The 21,233-nt window shown below is 41.3% G+C and overlaps 1 protein-coding gene across 2 annotated transcripts in view; it reads right to left on the bottom strand.

Annotated features, from left to right (window-relative positions):
* Positions 1 to 1,007: 1,007 nt before the first annotated feature.
* Positions 1,008 to 21,233, bottom strand: part of PTCHD4 (patched domain containing 4) — a gene marked incomplete at both ends in the record, with an annotated part of 90,196 nt that continues 69,970 nt past the window's right edge. For both annotated transcript variants that reach the window (XM_082481473.1, XM_082481474.1), the window contains one exon: positions 1,008 to 2,641. In XM_082481473.1, coding sequence (XP_082337599.1) covers positions 1,008 to 2,641 — 1,634 coding nt within the window. The remainder of the gene's footprint in view (positions 2,642 to 21,233) is intronic.

Genomic DNA, 21,233 nt, shown 5'->3' with positions numbered 1-21,233 from the left:
CAGAGCTGACTCAGCTGTTACACGATCACATTATGCCTGTGATATGCAATCCATCATTACATTTAAAGCGCCTGCTCGATTAATATTCAGCATTTAATGTCAACACTGAGAAATTAGAATTCGAAAGTGTTGCACTGCAGGAACTGCAAATACTGCTGCAGTGGTAATGGCCTGGGTTAGCTTCATGAGATCTGTTGGTTCAAGGGGAATTTCACAATTCAGAAATACCGAAATGTATGTATGGTAGTAACTACCAGCTGTGACCTCTTGGGATAAAGGTCATGTGTCACATTTAATGGAACTAAAAGTTAAATTTCCGAATGGCTGTGATTATTTCTTCTCCTATATAACCAGTACCTCTACGCTTTAGTGGTTTCGCTTTGCCATCCATATTCACAATAACACTCGAATTGTGGTGTTACAGATATACATGGTATACGGGAAGTACTTTGGCTTAGATTGTTTTAAATGTCTACTTCCCAAGTGCATAGGTTTCATCATACCCAACTTGCTCATGAAAATAAGAAAAAAATAACATGGCATTTTTTTATCTCTCTTGGTCTTGTTCCCTTTTCTCATTTGAAATGCTGTTGTTTGGTTGTTTTTTTTTCTTTTCCTTGGGCAATATTACCAAACAAATCTGCCTTTTCCCCTACTGTCTACTTAATGGTAACTCTTTTTTTCACCTTTGCTTCAGTCCTACATATGACAGATCAAGCAATTGGCATTAGAGCTACAGTCTGAGATTCAGGAACACTTAACGGCCAACAGACTCTTCTCTGGTGGAGAATGAGAATTCAAAGGAAACATCTGAGATTATTTTTACTTTCATTATTTTTGTTTAAAAAAGTTTGCACCTTGATGTGTCATGAATACCCCTTCTTGATCTTCCTTTGCCTTGTCAGACCTGGCCAGCACAAGCAGCTGAGATCTTTGCTCTATTTTCCCTGCATCTCTGTGCAACGCTTTTTTAAAAAGAGAAAATGCTATTATTTTTTCTAAGCCTTTCAGACTGCTGTAACATGATCAGGATTCTCCTGAATCTCTATGCATTCGATCTCTTCTCGTTCCTTCCTTTTGGCCCGTTTCTTTTTCTTGTGGTGCTTTTTGGAAGGTGGGAAAAAGGTTAGAAAGACGGGCAAAATAACAAAACAGTGCAGAAGTGTGCAACTGCCAGCAAGCAGCAAGCATTTGAACAGTGTGAAGGTCAAGTTTGAAGGCACAAAGAGAAGGGGGACCAACCCAATAAGAAAAGAAGAAACGTTCTGCAAAATGGCTGTCCCATGCTCTTGGAGGGAGTTCTTTATACACTGAGTTCGGGTGTGCTCCGTAGCTAGTACAAATGTATAAAGCAGGGGTGCACAGTGATCTATGGCAAAATTCAAAGTGTAGATAAGGCACAGTATAGAAATGCAATCCATGTCTACATTCCATAAGGTCATCAAGCCAAGGACACCCAGCTCTATCGAGGTGACACTGAGAATTAACCAGAAATTTCCCAGAGGATGGATAACCAGGAAAAAGGTCAGTATTAACACCAGAAGGATGCCAAAACCAGAAATCAGGACAGGCATAGTTACTGACAAACCATAGTGGTCCATGAAAACAAAGGTAGGGTTGAACACAATGAACTTGATGCTCTGTATAAGAGAGAGTGGCCTCAGCTTCTCCAACAATTCTACCGCCTCCCTCTGTGTGTTTTCACTAGTCCTGGCCACCAGGTACAAACGAGAAGCAATTATGTTGTTCTCATCTCCAGCTTTGGAGAAAATGATGTCATTTTTGAAGTGCTGGAATTCTGGCTTTTTTAAAAAGGAGCTCTGGAGGACGCTGATAAAGTCACTTTTGTTGGTTGCACTGATGTTACCCACTCGAAGGTACTGGTAATACTGTTCAATCCAGGACACTGTATTGAACCCCTGGCTTAGTGTTTTTAGGTCTTCTTGCACAGTGCCATTCCAGTACTCCAGGGGTTCGTAAATGTAGAAACCTATCACTGGGCTGTAGTTGCTGAAATACTTTTGCTGTATGAGGGCATAGGAGACGCTTGGAGACTCACTGGCAAGAAGGTTGATAATGTTGGCTCCATCGTTAATCTGTAAGCACCCCATAAAGGAGAAAGAAGCATAGATGAGATACAGTATCACCACAAATGGCTTGACATAGATGTTAGTAATCCACTCATTGTAATGCTCTCGGAGGAAATGCTGGATAAAGTGATGCTGGTACGGGTTGGTCTCATGATGAGAAGTATGCTGATGGCCATCGTTCATCATGGTCTGGAACCACACAGGTTTCCGGTCCAGGTATTCTGCTGAAGGAATTTTACAGCAGAAGATGCTGTGATAACGGTTCTGCTCCAATTGGCCAGCAAAGACCAGGCAGGAGCCAAAGAAAGAGAAGATATAGAAGTAGTTCAACAGGATGGAGACACACATGTTCTGGCAAAAGACTTTTACAGCTTCAATGTTGGTGAAAGGGCTTGCACCCATGCCAAAGGCTATGAAATATAAGGAGCTTGTCATTGTATAGGAGACCATGACATCTGAGTAGGCATCTGCTACTCTGTCCTTGAATGGCAGATTCTCTCTGGTTCGACGCCATCCTGAAAGAAGTTCAAACACTCCTTTCGTTCCATGACCTGAAATGAGAAAACAAAGTATATACATGTCCACATATAAAGGGGGTCCCATCATCCTCCAGGTTTTCCATCCTCCAGCAGGCAAAAAATTATATCAGCTAAGCTACATTATGATTTTGTCACCAGTTAAACGAGTGGAAACTCGTGAAGTGTCTGTCGAAAACTAGATACCAGAATTCATATGCAGGTGCTTAAATTAACAACCTGGTATTCTGAGACTTTTCATGCTCAGGAATGAAATTATGAAATATCCTTTAAAAGGCAATTACTGATTTTAAGGGACATTGAATTACTTCCCAAATAGGCTGCCTGTATAGGATAAAGGAGAATGTTAAGTTCAGTTCAGGTCTGGGGTTCATTCTTGAAATTCATTCTCGCACCCTACTATGTCTTTCAAGGTTTAAGGGATTCAGTTTCAAACACTTACAAATGCAAATAACACCATTTTCTTTCAGAAGGTATAAATTAAAGGCATTGTTTGAGGAACGAGGAGGTGCGACCAAGAAAGGGACACCTTGGTTCTTCATGATGGAAACAGGAAAAAATATACTGCCATTAAGTACAAATGACCAGAATAATTTGTATGATGGCTCTCTACCAACTGAGTTAAGTTGGAACTTCTCAGTGATAGTACACAAGTTTCTACACTATACGAAAGTTGACATGCTGGTGGTAATGACGGAAAGTACAGTACTGGCTAAACCATTGGTCTACATTTATTGTCCAGAAAATGTATGCATTCTTTTCACGATTATGTCTCCCTCTGTCTATCTTTCTCTCAGCTATCCAGAGCTCCTCCTGGGGAGAAGGAATTCCCTTAGGTCACACGAGAGGACACTCAGAAAAGAGCCAGATGCAATCAGTGCTCCATGGCAGATTCTTACTTTGTATTCCACCCTGAGAAATATTTTAGGGGTATGGTTTTTTTAATAAATTAGAGCTTAATATGGACTTACTTTCATCTTACTCACCAGAGACACAGTCCAGGAAGTCTACAGCTATTAAACTTTGGGACAGAATGGTAAAGTTGAAGCTAAGCTTGCTGGAAAAGGTTTAACTAATAAAAATTATTCTTTATGCATACATATTCATACAATTTATATGTTGAATATATAGGTATACACACACACATATTCATTTATTTCCCATTAGACAATTTCAATTTGGGGGAAAATGTATGTAAAAACTAACGTTAAAAAGCCACAGCCAAAAATGTTTGGCTTCCAAATAAAAATTTTGGTCAAAAATTAAAAACACTTATTTGGGTTTGGGTGAGAAAGTGGAAAGTTCTCTGCACTTTGGATCGAGCCCTGGGAAAATTCTGGACACTGGGAGGAAAGACGCTACTGAGCAGAGAAAGAAGTAGAAGCAGATTGGGGATGCTCCCGCCTCTGTTTATGTGCCTTCGCTCCCTGCAGCAGAGGAATTGCATGCAGCAAAGCATGCACAAGGGTAATTTTCTTGTAACACAACCAGAAGCACGACAACAGGAGATTTTCAAATAATGAAGTGTGTAATAGTGAACAAAAACTCTGTTGAGTTTGTCTTTTGATTTAAATTGTTTGGATTCATACAGCTGCTTACGGTGCCCAAAGCAGACTCCTGACAGCCATTCTAGGCAGGGAAAATTACAGCATAAACTGTCAAGTTCTGTGAATGTTACCTGTTTTACTGCAAATCAGTGTCCCCAGTGAAAGATAAACATACAGTATTACAGAAGTCTTGCAGTTAGCAAAAAGCCTGTGTGCAAACGCTGCTCTTTTATGAATTACCATTTTGGTTCAGGAAGGACCTTGAATTCCCGGGTCGGTTTAAGGTGAGTCTGTTCAAACTCTCAAGACGCAGCTGTCTTGCACACTGTCACTTTTGGCCCATCAAGCAGAAAGAATTGGTTCCCTGGGCTGAGTAAAGCTGCAGAATCCAATGACTTGGCTGCCATTTTATATTATGCTTAAAGCAAGCGTGGAAGTACCCTGCAGGGTGTGGACTTGGCTGGCTGGTCACCATTTCCAGTGCCCATGTCCTGGTTTAATTGAATGGTATAGGAGCTGCGTTTCATTCTCTTTTGGGGATGGTACAGCACAACAATCTTCCTCAGATTTCTGTGCTCACCCCCTCCTCATCTACCCGTTGATTCTGGATGGTTCTTTTCCAGATGTTTCTGAAAAAGGTCCCTTTAATATATGATTTTACCACTTAAAAGTTGTTCATATCCCATAAAGCCATAACACAGCTCTTTCCAAACCAGCTCTTGACCTCATTCTTGCCTTCTCTTCCAGGTTTAGGTACCCCTCCTCTTTCTCTCTCTCTTTTTTTGTTTTTTTTTTTTTCTTTTCTGAGGAAGGCTGAGGGGATGAGTGGTAGCGCAGGATTTCTGCTCGTATTGCTTGTGTCGTTCCTGCCGTCTCCCATCCCATCAAGACTCTTCCACTGAGGGCAGAGTGATCACTCTGAGCGAAGATGCTGTTTTCTACCTCAGTTTCTTCTCTTCCCCTCAACTGTCCCAGGTACCCCACTGTGATCTGAGCAAAGGGAATCCTTGGTCTACAGACCTCACTTTGGGAACACTCATCTAGGGTCTAGCTGAGACTTTGAGAACATCTTTCCTTTCTAACATCTCTCTTCCATCTTTAACAACATGGCAGTAGCCACACTGGGTCGAACCAAGGATTGTTCTACCTCTACCTAGTTGACCTGCCGAAGTGCAGGGATAGATTTTCAAGAAAAGTATGTTGGAAATGGGAGTGATTCTTTTCCATTTCAGCCTCTCAGATTTTTGCACTCAGTCACAAGGCCTACCAAAACCAGAGGCCGCATTTGGAACATCGTGTTTGGAGGCATTGAGGGACCTTTACTCATCTGCACTCACACTTTCGGCCACCACAGCCTCCTGCCACCAGGAGCTTTATAACTTCAGTACTTGCTGAATGAAGGGTGATTTTGCTTTTGTTTGTTTCAGACTCTCAGACAGTACAAATGGCTGAACAAAGCGAAATGTAAACCTGTTGGGCCGCGAGCAGCGTCTTTAATAAAATCTGTTCTATGCATGTGTCCTTTGCTCCTGGGATCTCCCATCTGAATAGTCCCAGCATCCCTCACCCTTCTGACACCTCTCCTTGACCACACATCCACAGCTAGACGTGTGCTCCCTTGATGGCCCACCAAGATGCACGCGCTCATTTCCTATCTGGATGTTAGCAATAAAATATAAAATAGATGAGTTCTGCCTTCCACTCCTTGAAAGGAGGTTCCCGTCTGGGATTTTTTGCCTCTTTCTAGGCGTCAGTTTTCACAAAGCTTCTAGGATTGCAGTAGTCTCTGAGATCTCTATCCCTCATCTAGATGTGATTGAAATGGGCCCGTTATTTTCAGGCTGCTGTTATATGTGCATATATACAGAGAGAATAACTGTGGGAGGCTCTTGCTAGGATTCAGAGCTAAAAGTGGCTGACAAAATCAAAAAATAAAAGATTTTGAAAATGTTTAAACAGTTAGTGCAGATCATGGTAATGTTTTTAAATCGGAAATTTGTCAAAAGAAGCCCTTTTGCCAAAACCAGTTTAAGTTATGATGGATTGGCCCTTTCCAAAAAAGCCTTAGGTGAAACAATGTTCTACCAGTTCTACTGACAATTTACAGTAATATTGACTTTTCTCTGCTTATTCCAAAACCTCACTTATCTGCCCACCTGCAAGGTTATGTTCACGGCTGCATCTTTACCATGTTTTTATTGTTATTAATTTATAAATTTAGTGTATCACATTCTCAGTGATGAGTACCTGGGTGCATTTAATCTTAGAGTAGGTACGTAATAGAAAAGGTTTTTATTGTGAAACCTATAACATATGCGAAGACTACACAAGAGTATACATTAATGTGTATGCACTAACCTGTGCTAATATTGAAAATTAAAATACTGTAACTAAACTCTAGACATTTTTTCTAATAGAGCAAGTAGTATCTTAAGGAAATAAAATATTGATATTTGGAACAACTTTGAGGATGAGAATTGGGACTAATTGTCTTTTGATTATTATTACACAAATGTAAAATTTCCACTTATCCCCCTTTCACAAATAACTTCAGCTCTATCACATAAATACAGGAATCGGGGAATACAGTGCAGTAACTCCCTTGCTGCCATGAGAAGAAATCTTTGCCCGACTGGTTTTCCCACATCATTACTCTGATACAAAGTTTTCCAGTCAGCCTCTGTTGTTCTCCCCAGATGAGCAGGTCTATTCCCCCTTCCCACCAAGGATACAAATCCTTTTTTTTTCTGAATTTGACAGAAACCAATATTTTCCTGACATTTCTGATGATTCAGACACCACAGTCACTCTGTAAAATTCTATTCCTTCAGCTTCATTGCTAATGTCACCGACAACACTGACAGTGGAGGTAAGTTCACTGAGCAGTTCTAGGAAGGTTCACAGGGTCTTTGGCTCTGGGTCAAAACTGCCAAGTTTCTCTAGTACTAACATGACATGAACGAAGTACAGCAATTTTTTATTTGCCAGACAAGCAATGGCCTACGACTATTTAAAGGAAACAACAAAAATTTTAAGTCCATTACTTGTGACGTTAGGAAAGCAAATAAGAGAGGCTGAAGAGAAGGTTGAAATATATAATGTTTTTTTCTGCCTCAAATTTCAAAACAAAAGGTTAATTATGAGCAGATATTTAAAATGAGTTTGAAGAGGAAAGGCATAGAAATAAGAAGGATGAAATAGCTGATTAAAGACCACTTGATTCAGTTAAATTTATACAAGCTGGAAGAGCCTGGAGAAATGAATAAATTAAAAGCTAAGCCAAAGCAATTTCTAAACTATTAGCAGTCACCTTAGAGAATGAATGCAGATGGGATGGTCCAAGAAGAATGGAGAGAACAAACATAGTATCTGTCTTCAGAAACAGAAGACAACCTGCGGAACTTAATGTCTATCATCTTAGTTCCTATCTCAAAAGCTAATAAAATAAGCCATTACAAACCAATTTACCATCACTAAGTGGATAGGAAGGTGATCAGAAAAAGCTGATATAGATTTATCAAAACCCAATAATCTCAAGTCAGCATAATTTCTTGCTTTAAAAAGTAACTAGGCTAATGGAAAGAAGGAGAAGGAGACAGACTATGTCAGTAATGCTTTTAATATCTTTCTCCTGGACTTAGCAAGGTTTTTAATACTATTGTACTTAGTATTCTGACAAGCAATTTAAGGGAATACAATCTAGAGGAAAGCAGGGGAAATATGCATTCAGTGGATTGAAAGTGTACACATATAGAGTTGTTTCCAATGATCTATTAATTTTCACGGGGGACATCGTAAGCGAGACTGCATGAAAGGTCCATCTTGGGCCTGGTTCTTTCGTATATTTTCCGTTAATGATATTGACACGTATGGAATTTGTGTGTAAGCTAAACTACAGAGGAGTTCAAACCCTCAAGACTTTAAACTTGGAGAAGTGGTCAGAAATCAATAAGATGAAATTTAATGAAGATAAATGAAAGGCACTTTGTGTTAGGATATCAAATGAAATAAATGCATAATAAGGAATAACAGGTGAAGAAGTGAGACAGGAGATTGTTTAGAGGATATGGGGAACTTCAAAGGGAATAAGTAAAAAATATTTTGGTAAAACACATAAAAAGTTGAATTAACGGTAATATGAAAATTTGGAGGCAATAATTTTGCTTACTCTAGTATGATGGAGGCGTAACCTGGAACACTGTTTGAAATGGGTATGATATTTTTGTAGAATCATAGAATGGTTTGGGTTGGAAGGGGCCTTTAAAGATCATCTAATTCCAGTCCCCCTGCTGTGGGCAGGGACATTTAAAAAAGAAGAACTGGAAAACTCCTCTGGGAATAAAACCAGCAAACAATAGCCTGTTTGTGGAATATGAAAAGCACAAAGAAAAGCTGAATGAATTTGCTTTTTTCCCCCTGTAGACTGGAATGCCAATGGGGACTCAATAACATTCAACATGAAAAAAGATATTTTATAGAGAGGACAGCGGTCAATTCTTTCCCATTTCTACTGGCAGAAGGACAAGGAATCATTGGTTTCAGCTGCAGAAAAAAACCATTTAGGTTAGATATCAGAAAAAGCAAAGCTTTCTTCCTCTAAGGTTCATTAAACAATGGAACACAGTATCTAAGGAGGTCATAAAGTCTTCTTCATTGGAAGTCTAAAGGTTAGATTAATAAATGTTAATGGAGGTGCAAGGTACATCCTGTCTTGGTGCAGTAAGGTGGATCCTATACAGATTTATGAGGTCTCTTACTTTTGTACCGTCATACCTAAATTTGACTTAAGATGTTTAGCATTACTTAAGCACAAAAACCAGTCTGCCTTCTGTGTTGTCTTAGCCAAAGCATGCCTGTTCAGCATTTATCTGTTGCTTCTCTCACAACCTGTCAACTTCTTGGGACAGGAATTTGATCTGCATTTAGCACTCAACATAACACCCACTGAGACCTCAGTCGGAAATCACTAGGCACCACGGGAAGGAGGGGCTGGGTACTGCCAGCTTTGGTAAACTTTCTAGGAAGGACGACCAGCATGACACCCTACTTTTTGGGGTCAAGACATAAACAAAATGGTTTGCTGTTGTAGGTGATAGCAGTCAATGTGGTGGTATCCTTGTTGTCTATGCTATATTTCAAACCACAACTGCAATGGATACTGTAATGAGGCTTTTAATCACAGGAAAAGAAATCACAGGGCTTTTAATAATAGGAAAAAAATAAAAGTCTTAGAAGTGCCACAGCACAGCTTTACTCAACATTACTGCACTAAGAAACCCAAGTATATTCCGTTTTCTTTAACAACCACACCTCTAATCTTGCCACGTATATACAGGATGCAATGACAGCTTTCTTTGACACCGCAGTAATGGACATTAAATATATTCTTGTCTTAAAATTCTCTGCTGTGAGTCTACAGGAAATGACCTTTCCATTAGTTTATCTAGAAAAATAACCTATAACACCTTGTGTGGGGAATCACAGTTCTTTTTCTCTGGGAATAGATGAACAGGGCACATGGAGGTTTTCTTTCTTCCTTGGCACTAGAGAGACCAATTCGTCTCCTGGAAAAACTGGGCTTGTTTTATTTAATTGATGCCCCATCATAGCAGGGGCCATGGCCATTAGTAGCATATTGACATGACCGATTCTTTGCCAAATTAAATGTTTTAAGACAATATAGTTTATTTGGGTGAAGTGTAACAGTCTGTGGTATTCAGGAGGTGAGGTTACGATCCAATATTCTCTTCTGGTCTTAAAATTTATGAAACTATGATCTTATGTAGCTGTATCGATTTGAAAATGCACCCCATTTTACATAGTTTAGGCTCTCACACTTACTTTTTTACAGAGAACAAACTTTCCATCTCAACACAGTAAAATGTAGGATGCATTTGTTCTTCTGCTTAATCACTAATATTAGTATCCCCACCTAGATTTAGAAAACTGAAACAGAGACATTAAGCAAATTGATCGCAGTCACCAAAGATCATCCACATTTCAGAAGCAAAGAAGTAATAGAAAAATGATTAAACTATTTCTTTTTGAAGAGTCAGTAAATCCTTGTGGTCCTTGATGCAGAAGGCAAAGAAAATCTGAAGCTTGGTGATGCCTTAGGTAGCATTAGGATACACAAGGTAACGTGTACCTTCATCTGGATACTCGTCCATAAAGGTAAAGCTCAGGAGAGTGCGCTCAGGCAAGAAACGAACCTCAACCACAAGGCTGAGTAAACAAATTCCCAGCTTGATTAAGTGTAAGGAGAAGATAGAGTATTATTTTTTTTTAAAAAACTAATATAAAGTTATATATAAAATATATAATATATAAACCTAATAACATATAGGTATGAAAATAGTGGTTTTCATTTTATATCTCTCTATGTACATCTAAAATGATTGTAACAATTCTTCACACAGTTGGATTGTTGACTGTTTCTCCTTTGTTTAGTTTTCCCATTGCTATTACGCTGTTTTAGTGGTAGCCAGGGTAACTAACGGGGGCTGATGAGACAGGTGAGGGACTAAATTACTCTCACAGTGGTTAGTGGTTTACTCTTTCTCCTGAACCTCAGTACAAGATGTGAAATAGGACCTAATCCTACCAGTAAGGTGTCTGGGATGGTTCAGACTGTGGGTCAGAGGGTCTAACTGTGGAAGCAGTGCACCACTGACAAACATTGTCCACAGGGAGAAGTTTCCTTGAGTCATAGGGATTATCATAGGGATTATTAGTGATATTATAATATTTATACCTTCTGAATGTCACTGAGCTTACAACAACAAATATATAAAGTCCAGCCAAGATGTGCTGATGAAGGTCCTGAAGAAATTTCATTTTGACTAAATATATGATTCTTTCTCTCATTTGAGACGTGTCATTTTGTGATATCAAAAAAGCACCTAAACAGAAAAATTAAATAATTTCTAGGTACGTTCTCCTTGCGGTGCCATGGCATACACATTTTTTTCTCTAACCGGATTCATGCAGACATGCTGACAGAGGGGTTTACACACTGCTGTGTCTTTCCATCTTGAAAAGTATGCAGGATAGAATTGTTCTTTTAAGTAGCAGATCCCTATCATAATAAATTGCCTAGTTTACAGAGCTGGGTTTTAGAGCAGGAGCGGTTAACCAGGTGCAGTGAAACCTCAGCCAGTTGAACCATGCGTCTTCAGCGACAAGGACATCAGGGAAATCTCCAGTGCTACACAAGGGATTTTGGTACTGCTAGATTTTAGCACTTTTGACAAACACAGCAAACGCGCTTGAAGCTACCACAAATATCATGAATGAGGTCAGTTATGCCTAATAGATATTTATATTTCTTTTAAAATATTTCTGCCAACCTATGGCTACTTTGCAGGCCTGAACGTATTAGTGGCTTCCAGCTCCCAAGTTTTGGTGTATCCCGATTACAACGTGAACCCCATTAAAAAAGTAACAGTGCATCATGGGGTGCTTCTGTTAAATACACAGACTCTGAAGCCTTCATGTGTGCTCCAAGTGACCGCGTTTATTTCTGTACACATGAACACTTCTGAAAACCTTTTAAATAATTCTGGGAATTGCTGATGAGACCAAAACATAAGAGTTAGTCTCCTCATGGGCGTCTCAGTGGAGTCTGGCAGATAGCAAGCCCGTGAGTGTTTATGGCTGAAAAGCGATGAGAAGAGAGGCAAACAATTGACTCTGTCTGGTGTTTGCTGTATAATGGCATTACAGAGGATCTCAGTATCAGCCTAACACCGCTCCCTTAAAACATAGCCAACTTCTCAACCACAGCCATACCTGTGGTAGCTGACCTCCCCACAGTGACTACAGCAGGAGGTGACTATGCACCAATGTGCACAACTCTCCCAAGGAAATGCCTCTCTTTTTTCACCTGTTAGAAAGGGAGCTGAGACTTTTAGCCTAGGAACCTGTCTTTTAGACTGCTAAAATTACATAAGAATCATCATAACTTCTGTCTCCATCCTGTTTTCTTAAATCTTTCCATTGCAGAAGGAAGTGTATATAGAAACATACACCTGTAGAAGAAGAAAATGATGTAAAGGTGTAGCAGTCATAGAGGAGTCCCTCTGTTAATTTGCCTCCCAAGATCCTAAGGGACATCAGTCTGTAAATTACATTAACGCCAGTCTGTTGGAAGCACAGATGAAAAGTGACGGTTTACTTGCTCTTTTGGTCTCCTTTCTTTTTCATAGCTCTTCAGCTAATCAGCTCCACAGTCCTCGATAACCCCCTCGCTGTACCCTTTCCCACCCACCTCAAAATAAATGTTGTCCCAGACAACATAAAGAAGCCCAGACATGAGCAAGCAACTATGGGAACTGGGCTAAATCGCATAGTGATCATTTACTTACATGTCACATTCCTTCGGCACTTCCTCAATCTTTCATCATTTTCTGTTTCTCATTTTGCAGACTCTCCAAGGCAAAAACTGTTATCCTTGTTTGCACAGAGACCAGCGTAAGGGGACCTTGATCTTGATTTGAATTAAGAATAATTAATGCTAACATGAATTTGGCATCTCTGATTTTGAATCTTATCCAATTTTCATCTTTCGTATTGACAAGGCCTTTCTAGAGCTTCACCATAAGCATCCCTGGGTGGAAGCCCAGCGTTGAGCGCTGGAGATGAGCCAAAGACCTGCTAGTCCGAACACAAACATGTTTCTAACTGAACCGTAGTGACACCACTTTGTATTCAAGGTTTGCTTGCTACAGTTCATTTTAAGGGCAAATTTTACAATTTTGCACGCCTGGAAGCTCCTCTTCTTGTTAGAAGGAACTGAATATTAAACAGCAACCCCCACCTACCCCATGCATTGAAACAGAGCTGAACATGGAGAACATTTCAATGGATGTGATTAGTCATCAGGCTGCACACCTCATTATGTGAGATTTACGTTTGAGCTAACGTATACTGCTTGCAAATTGTATATAAAGTTGGAATCCTGCTTAGTTTTCTGCTGTGCTTAGCAATGAATTAAAATGCTTTTCGCTGTTTCGCATCTAAGCCTTTTAATGAACATTGTAAACAAGGACTGCACATATGGAAATTGCTATTCATTGACAGGAGTTTAAGTGACATATGAAAGACAAGGGAATGGATTTAGATCAAGCTATTAATGAGTTTATTATATATTCATTTATGCTAAAAGCATAGGATGGATTTGTGACACAGATCAGAACACTTTGTTTATCACCTGGATTTGATAATCCAGTGACATCTGCAAGAAAATCAGACGAATAAGGCACTAGTGAGCCTCGAGAAGGGAAAATGCTTTGATCAGGTGTGGATTCCGGCATACATAAAAAATATTCTATACTTGAATTATTATAGAAACAATGAGTTTGGTCATTTGCTACTTTCTGACAGAGAAAGCACAATTATAGATTCTTCGAAGAAAAGCAACAAAACGGTTAAACAGTTGGAGAAGCAAATTAAAGGTGTGAAAGAATACCTGTCTGAAAAATGACCAGTGCTTTTGTAAGTTTGAGCAAATGAAGAGAGCACACAGGTGTTTGAAGAGAGTGGCACAAGTTCCTGGAGTTACCCATGAGGGAAGCGTATAACGCTTTCAGTGGTGGGACCCAGTTATGAAAGGGGAAAACTCATACCTTCCAGTGGCGAGATGCGTTTGTCTGCACAGTCTGAAGTTTCTGAACTGCAGGATGCCAGAATGTAACAAGCAATGAGCAGAAAAAAGTTCACCCTTCACTTTCCCCAGTGAAATTCGTCATCCGACCGACTGATGTCCGTCCCCTTGCTTGAACAGCTGGAAGCTCTCCTGGACAAAGCTTCGTGGGGTTTTATTGCCCTTTGAAAGGCATATAGTCTGTCTGATGGCAGATATTTCTCATGCCTCCCCAAAGCCTAATGGAGCACCATCTTTTCACACTGGCTGAAGATCTGGTCCTGTGGTTGCTAAAGAACATGATTACTGCATCTTGGCTGAAGAAGCTCATTTTTGATTGCTACGCCAGGGCCAGGTTCTAGCTGAGAAAAGCAGGGATGACTTCTATCTCAATAGTTAATGCAGGTCAAGTCCATTCTTTCTCTACTAGTTTCTATCTGGAAATCACTCCAGCCGGTGACACTGCAGTGCAGAGCATAGTACGCCTGCTCTTCACTCGGCCACTGAGGTTTCCATCTAAACTACTTATCTTGATGTAAAAACACACCTTTTGTGCGATGAAGAGAGAGCTCCAGACCGAAGGGAATGAACCCATCTGCTGACAGGGTGATATTTTTAACAGCGCTGTTAGTGCAGGATTTGCTGACATTTGTTTACTTCAGAAAAGGGATGGGAAGGCAGAGCGGGAGGCAACATTAGCCTTTCGCTGCTGTTTGCTGGGAGCGAAGGAAATACGGGGAACTGACTCAGCAATTTGAAAAATAGGTATTAAATCTGCCTTTCCCTTCCCCAAAAGGCCAGGCTCTGCATTGCACAAGAGCGTGGGGGAAGGCTGCTCTTGCCAAGCCCGAGAGGGCGCTGGGGAAGGAGGTGTTCGGTGCACTGCAGCACCGCAGCTCTGGCTCAGGTTGTCCCGACGGTGGGACCGCTCAGGCTGGGAAGCATCCTCCCGTTCGGCTGCGAGATGCAGGCAGCCGCCAAGCGGCTGGTGCAGCGATGTGGCTGCCGCCCTACACAAGCTGCGCTGCTCACACAGTAACGCTGTGGGGGAGCAACAGTCACAGAATCGCAGAATCACAGAATTTCCTAGATTGGAAAAGACCTGTAAGATCATCTAGTCCAATCATTAACCTAACACTGCCGAGCCCACCACTAAACCATGTCCCTGAGCTCTATATCTACACCACCCTTAAATACCTCCAGGGATGGGGACTCCACCACTGCCCTGGGTAACGCGTTCCAATGCCTGATGACCCTTTCAGTAAAGAAATTCTTCCTAATATCCAATCTAAACTTCCCTTGGTGCAACTTGAAGCCATGTCCTTTTGTTTTATCACTTGTTACTTGACAGAACATGTCGATTCCCACCTCTCCGCAACCTCCTTTCAGGTAGTTGTAGAGAGCGATAAGGTCTCCCCTCAGCCTCCTTTTCTCCAGGCTAAACAACCCCAGTTCCCTCAGCCGCTCCTCATAAGCCATACGCTCCAGACCCCTCACCAGTTTCATCCTTGTCCCTATTAATTTACCCTGGGGATCTCAGATTGCAGATCCAGGAAGTGTAGGTTGCATATATACCATTTATTAACCAGCCGTGCCAAGGAATGCTGTGGATGCAGGAATTCATTCAGCTGAGCTGCCAAATGGCTATAATGGTGCTCAGCATGCCTCTGCATGGGCAACAGTCCATCCCGTACCTAAGAGTTTCCTCTCATTAGACAAAGAGTGAAAAGCAAAATGAACCAAAGAGAGAAGAAATGACTCATCCAAATGACTGGAATAAAACCCTACTCCTTACGTTTCATTATGCAGCTCTATTGAAAAATTACAACTGCAACATATTGATGCTATGCCCACTGCTCCATGACTCTCAGCTAGACTCATAGAAAAATGGTACAGACCCCCGTAACACTAAAATAGACCATTCAGGAGGTTAAGAGGACTTGTCTACATTCATGGAGGAAAACTGCATGGAAAGGATCGTTAAAGTCAGAGACAACACATTTGGACGTGGAAACCAGTGAGCCAAGAAGCAGCTGGAGCCTGGGGGAGTGTTTGGGGAAAGTATGACTTTATGCTTGACCTGTTGAAATCCTCATCTTTAAAACGTTTGCCATTGGCTACTAGCAAAGAGAGGATGCTGAGCTAGATAAACCCTTTGGCCTGAATCGCATGCCCCCTATGTATTCATGGGGCCGACCGCATTAAAATCCATATGCACATGAAAAATGAATTAAAGCTGTGCAACTCTTCCGGCCCTTAATTCTGGTATTGAAGTTTTTGACTTTATTAATTTTAGTCTTATAGTAATACCATTTAGAAACTTGTCTTTGAATTGATACAAATACCTCATTCACTGCATGGTCTCAGGTCCTATTTACCCTCACCATTTGTACGCAGCACTGATTACAAATTGATTATTTTGCCATGGGTTGATATGGCAGCGCATGCACCAATTCCCACGTGCACTACAAACATTAAAGAACATCATGACCTCTGTGAGATCGTAATGGGCAGCACACCAATTTTATGGCAGGGAAATTGAGGCAAAAAGAACCCCGATTTTAAAATGTTACCAGGATCCATCTGTGAGCACTTGACATTGACCAGGCCTTGCTGTTCTCACCTAACACAGGACGTTTATTGCAATGTATACGCCTAAAGCCTGATACCAACCAATATACACATATGTCATACTTCGGGGATTCATACCTTGGGCGTTATAACAAGACACAGAAGAAGTAAACCCTGCAAACTAATAGGCATCTGTTAAAATACGTTGCTTCCCCAATTTTGAAGATAGCGCATGACTTCTGCTTTTTCCATAAGGCCTGGACTCCTTCCCTTGTTGCTTTTCAGCGTTTTCAAGAGGCAGGGCCGCCACCAGCGAAGGCCTCCTTCCCTGCATGGCTCTGATTCCCCCTCAAATCACTGGCCAGAGGACCCCGTGAAGAGCCGCGATTAGACCAACAAGCCCTTTCCCAGTTTTGTGGTGCATGGCCTCATCTTCAAGCTGCTTCTCATAAAACCTGGTGAAACGGTTGTAAATAGAGCACAAGATGAGCTTTCTTTTCATGGCAAAACTCCCACAGACATCTGATATGCCCAGTGTTGGCATTAAAAATATGAGTGGGCTGGCTCGCGCGGGACTTAAAAAAAGCCTTTCCCAGTTAGCAGCATTTAGCAGCTCATTAATGTATCTGAAACCTGACCTTTAGCAGTCTGTCCCAGGGGGGTATAATTAAGCTTTCCCTTAATTATTATGCTGACTAAACTCACTGTAGGTTTAAAACGATATATGAGAAACATTTCTGTTTGGGAGGGGTGTCCATTTTGCTGGGGATAGCAGGAGCAGTGAGCCAGCTGGCTGCCCACCCTTTTCCCAGTATTATTTTTAATATCCATAATTTTAGATGTGAATAATTTTGCACATGAATGTAGTCTGAATATGTGCTTTCCTAATACCCCAAGGAGGAAGAGAGTTGGAGGAGGACTGGAGAGGGAGCGCTTTCTCTGATGAAGCCTTTGTTGTGCATAGGTCCCTACAGAGGTCATTGGAGATTCCTAATCTGCATCCATTCTAATGAATTAAATATTTCTGGCGTTAATTTTCTGTCACGGAGGTGCAGCTGGTGCAATCTAAGCATCGCTATGCTATTTTACTTCTTTAGCTTCCAAAACTGAATGGCCACATCCAAACCCTAATTTCCACCTGGGAATTATTTGGGAAAGCGCCACGGACAGGGCAATATCATGCCAGGCGGCATGCAAATAATTTGATACCGTGTACACAGTCACAGCCCTGGCCCTGTTCTTTTTTCTAGTAAAGACTTTATCCAAAGGGTGATGTTGTTCTGTCACTGCACATGCACAAGACTCGCATTGATGCTGAAATTCCCAGCTCTGTTGAGGTACCTAACTTCCATATTTATATCTATAAAAATGGGGATGGTGTGTGTCTTAATCCCTTTGTGGACATGGCAGAAAGTGCAATATGTTAATTCAGTTTATCATTCTTCTGTAGAGACAGCTACACTGGTTGAAAGTACTCACAGCTGTACTGGTGGGAGGGAGGGGGCTGCCTTACTGTATAGGAAATTAAGAAATTAAGAAATGGCAGAGTTTTTCATGGTAATAGGAATTGGGGAGATGATCTCTTTTCATCTGCTGTGCTGATTCAGCTATCCTTCTTCTCAAAAGTTTGACAAACAGGAGATTACCCCTTATAAGAAACCCAGTGCTGTGAAAGAAAAAGGAGGAATGAGGAAACTGCTAGATCCAACTCAACCAAATTGTCTGGTTTCAGTGTTTTTGATACACTTTAAAATGTTGCATTGTCAGTCATTGAGACGGGCGTAAGGCAGAGATAATCTAAACCTGGACTGAAGGCCATATTTAATTGCTTGGTAGCTGTAACTGGGAGATGTAAAAAATCATAGAATGCTTTAGGTTGGAAGGGACCTTGAAGATCACCAAGTTCTGACCCCCCCCTGCCATGGGCAGGGACAACTCCCACCAGCCCAGGTTGCTCCAAGCCCCATCCAGCCTGGCCTTGAACACCTCCAGGGATGGGGCAACCACAGCTTCCCTGGGCAACCTGGGCCAGTGCCCCACCACCCTCACCGTGAAACATAAGTCTGTTACCAAAAGAGGGTTTTGCTTGCTAAGCTCAGAAGAAAGAAAATTATAAACTACACCAGACGCGAGGTGCTGACTGTTCTCAATGAATCACTGATGTCACTGCATGCTTTTTTTTATTACTTTTATGTCAGCAAAGCTTTGTGAGTAACACTTTGCAACGTGCTCTCAGTACATTGAATTTACTCAGAAAGGCAAATAACAATAAATATAGAATGAACAAACTATATACATAAATCACTGAAATTTAAATGTGGGACATAATGCAAAGTTATCTTTTGTTTTGAAAAGAGATTTTAAGATTGTTTGCCTCCTACTGGAACCTATATATCAGTTTGTTTTAGATGATTGCTTCTGAGAATGTTGCCCATTCATCCAACCTATGACATCGCAAATTGCTGTTTCCTTTCCGTTTTAAAGAACTAAAAGTGATTTCAGATATTGTCATGAGCTCTCATTATAAGAGAGAGACAGAAATTTGTATAGTTTCAGTCTACATCTCTCAAGCTGATAAATGATTGTTATAATGGTGGTTTCATTCATAAGGCTCCAACTGCACTGTACAAACTTAAAAGATTGCTAAATAAAGACCAGAGCACTAGGGCAAAAGTTAAAAATGTAACAGCAAGGAGTAATAAAATTCATTTTCTTACAACATTATCTGGGGGCTGTAAGATGTACCCTGTGTCTTCCAAAGTGTGTTTTTCAAGAGAAGCACTAAGTTACCAAAACAAAAGTTTACCCATAAAAAAATCACAATATAATCTTCATTTTGGAACCTCTTTTTAGATACAATCTTATTCTTACATATGTAAAGGTAGTATTAAATGTTTTTTTCTTTTTAAATGGGAAGGTGAAAGCTTCACGTAGCCATGCTCTCGCTACACACGGAGTTCTGCTGCTCTAGCACCAGATTACTGCAACCCCGTGCCATTTTCTCAGGATTTGCAGCAGCACCTGGGATTCCTCTAACAGCTCCGGATTCTGGTGTCCTGGGACCATGCGGGAATCCTCACCCTCAGCTGAGCAAACCAAAGCTTTCTACACTCTTAGATTGCAAAGAAAGCCCTCAGATTCTGACACCAGACTACCAGGAGAGCAAAAAACAGCCATATATATTTCTTTATTTTTCTTTCTTCTCTTCCTGTGTGCCAGTCTCAGAAATGTAAAGCCAATTTCACGGTGAATTCTGCTACAAAGCTTTCACACTGTTGAATCTTTTTCTGGGCAGCTCAACTGATTTGTAAGCACTTCTTATGCTTCTGGATAAATTCCAGTAAACCGGAATTATCTCCTTTCTAATTACCAACTCTTTACTGTCTTAAAAGTTTCCAATGAAATGTTAGAGGTCTCCTTCTTTTAATATATCTTTTTTTCTTCCCTGAATGTTGATTAAGCAGTAAACCAAACCTCAGCTGCTATGATTTCAGTTGGTAATGCCTCACAGAACCCATATAAAAAGTTTATTAGTTTTATAGGGTACTATTCTCAATGATGGGGATTTACCTTACTGAGTAGACACTATACGTTTCCTCAGTGCCTCCTTCCAGGGCGAGGCAGAAAAGGAGTTTTTCTCTTACTTACTCTGTCCCATAACGCCTGCCAACTGGCCGGCATGCCCATACCAGCCTGACAGTCACACGTGCGCTTCTCCAAATCAACCCCATCTGCCCTAGGTGACTCACCACACCACAGGAGGAGAGGACGAGGCCTGTGGACTAAAGATGGGATTTGGAGAAGATGTTTGGGAGACATTCTGTGGATGAGCAATTGAAAAAAAGGCCATATTCAAGCTGTTGGAGTCAACACATTGCTAATTTTGCTGCTGCGACCACTCCTGCTGTTGCCAGTGTCACAGGAAAACAGCTATTGCTGGAGATGACCCTGCCCTGGAAGAGCTGCGATCAGCTCCAGCCTGTGCCACTATCACAGGCTGCAGTGGTGTAGATCATCCCCCTGACCATGGGATGTCAGGGCTGACCTGTTCTCCTCTCCCAGGCTCCTCATTTCTGCTTTCCTCTTTTCTTTGGGGATGAGAGAAGACTCACCTGCCCTTGCAGAAGACACAGAGAGTGAATTAAATCGTGACATTTCTGGAAAAACGTATTTACGAGAAACAAGAACGTGGCTGAAGGTGATGGTATGGAGACAAATATAAGGTCTACGGGAAAGAGCTGGAGGTGTCATCAGGACTTAATGGACCTGGGAAGACTTTGGAACACTGTGGGAAAAGGTAGAGAATAGAAAGTACTTGGGGAGTGTGGGGCATGAGGAGGCTTAGGAGCATTGTGAGAAGGTGTGGAGCTGACCCAGCAATGCAGGGGCCCACAGTCACAGCTGTCTCTGTGCGTAGTGATGTGAAGCTGTTCTGCTGTGCTTCATGTTGGGATGTACCAATGCAATAGTCCTCAAACTGCTCCAGAGCCCAACACATCTTTTCAAACTGGAGTGTATCTGACATAAATTTCCTCTCTTTAGATTTCTGATTATTTGCACTCCAGCTTGCTTCAGTCCTCCAAGCCATCTCCATAGACTGTGCAATCCACAGTGAATGGAAAACTCAATATGATTACACCTGTGCTGTTACAGAAATGAAATCAGGGATCATTTCCCGGTCTGATGGCCAGCTGTGGGATCTGGTCATAGCCTTAACACTAACCCTCTCTTCTCAGACTGAATGGCTATCTCTAAATCATTCCTGACTCCCAAACTATGTCTAATAGTCAGTTAGGAAAATGTGAGTTGTCCCTGACAAAAACCATGCCAGGGACTCTGTAACCAT

Source organism: Vanellus vanellus (genome assembly GCF_965231255.1).
Source record: "Vanellus vanellus genome assembly, chromosome: 3".
Lineage (NCBI taxonomy): Eukaryota > Metazoa > Chordata > Aves > Charadriiformes > Charadriidae > Vanellus > Vanellus vanellus.
The sequence above is the reverse complement of the archived record's forward strand: the minus strand, read 5'-3'. Positions and strand labels throughout refer to the sequence as shown.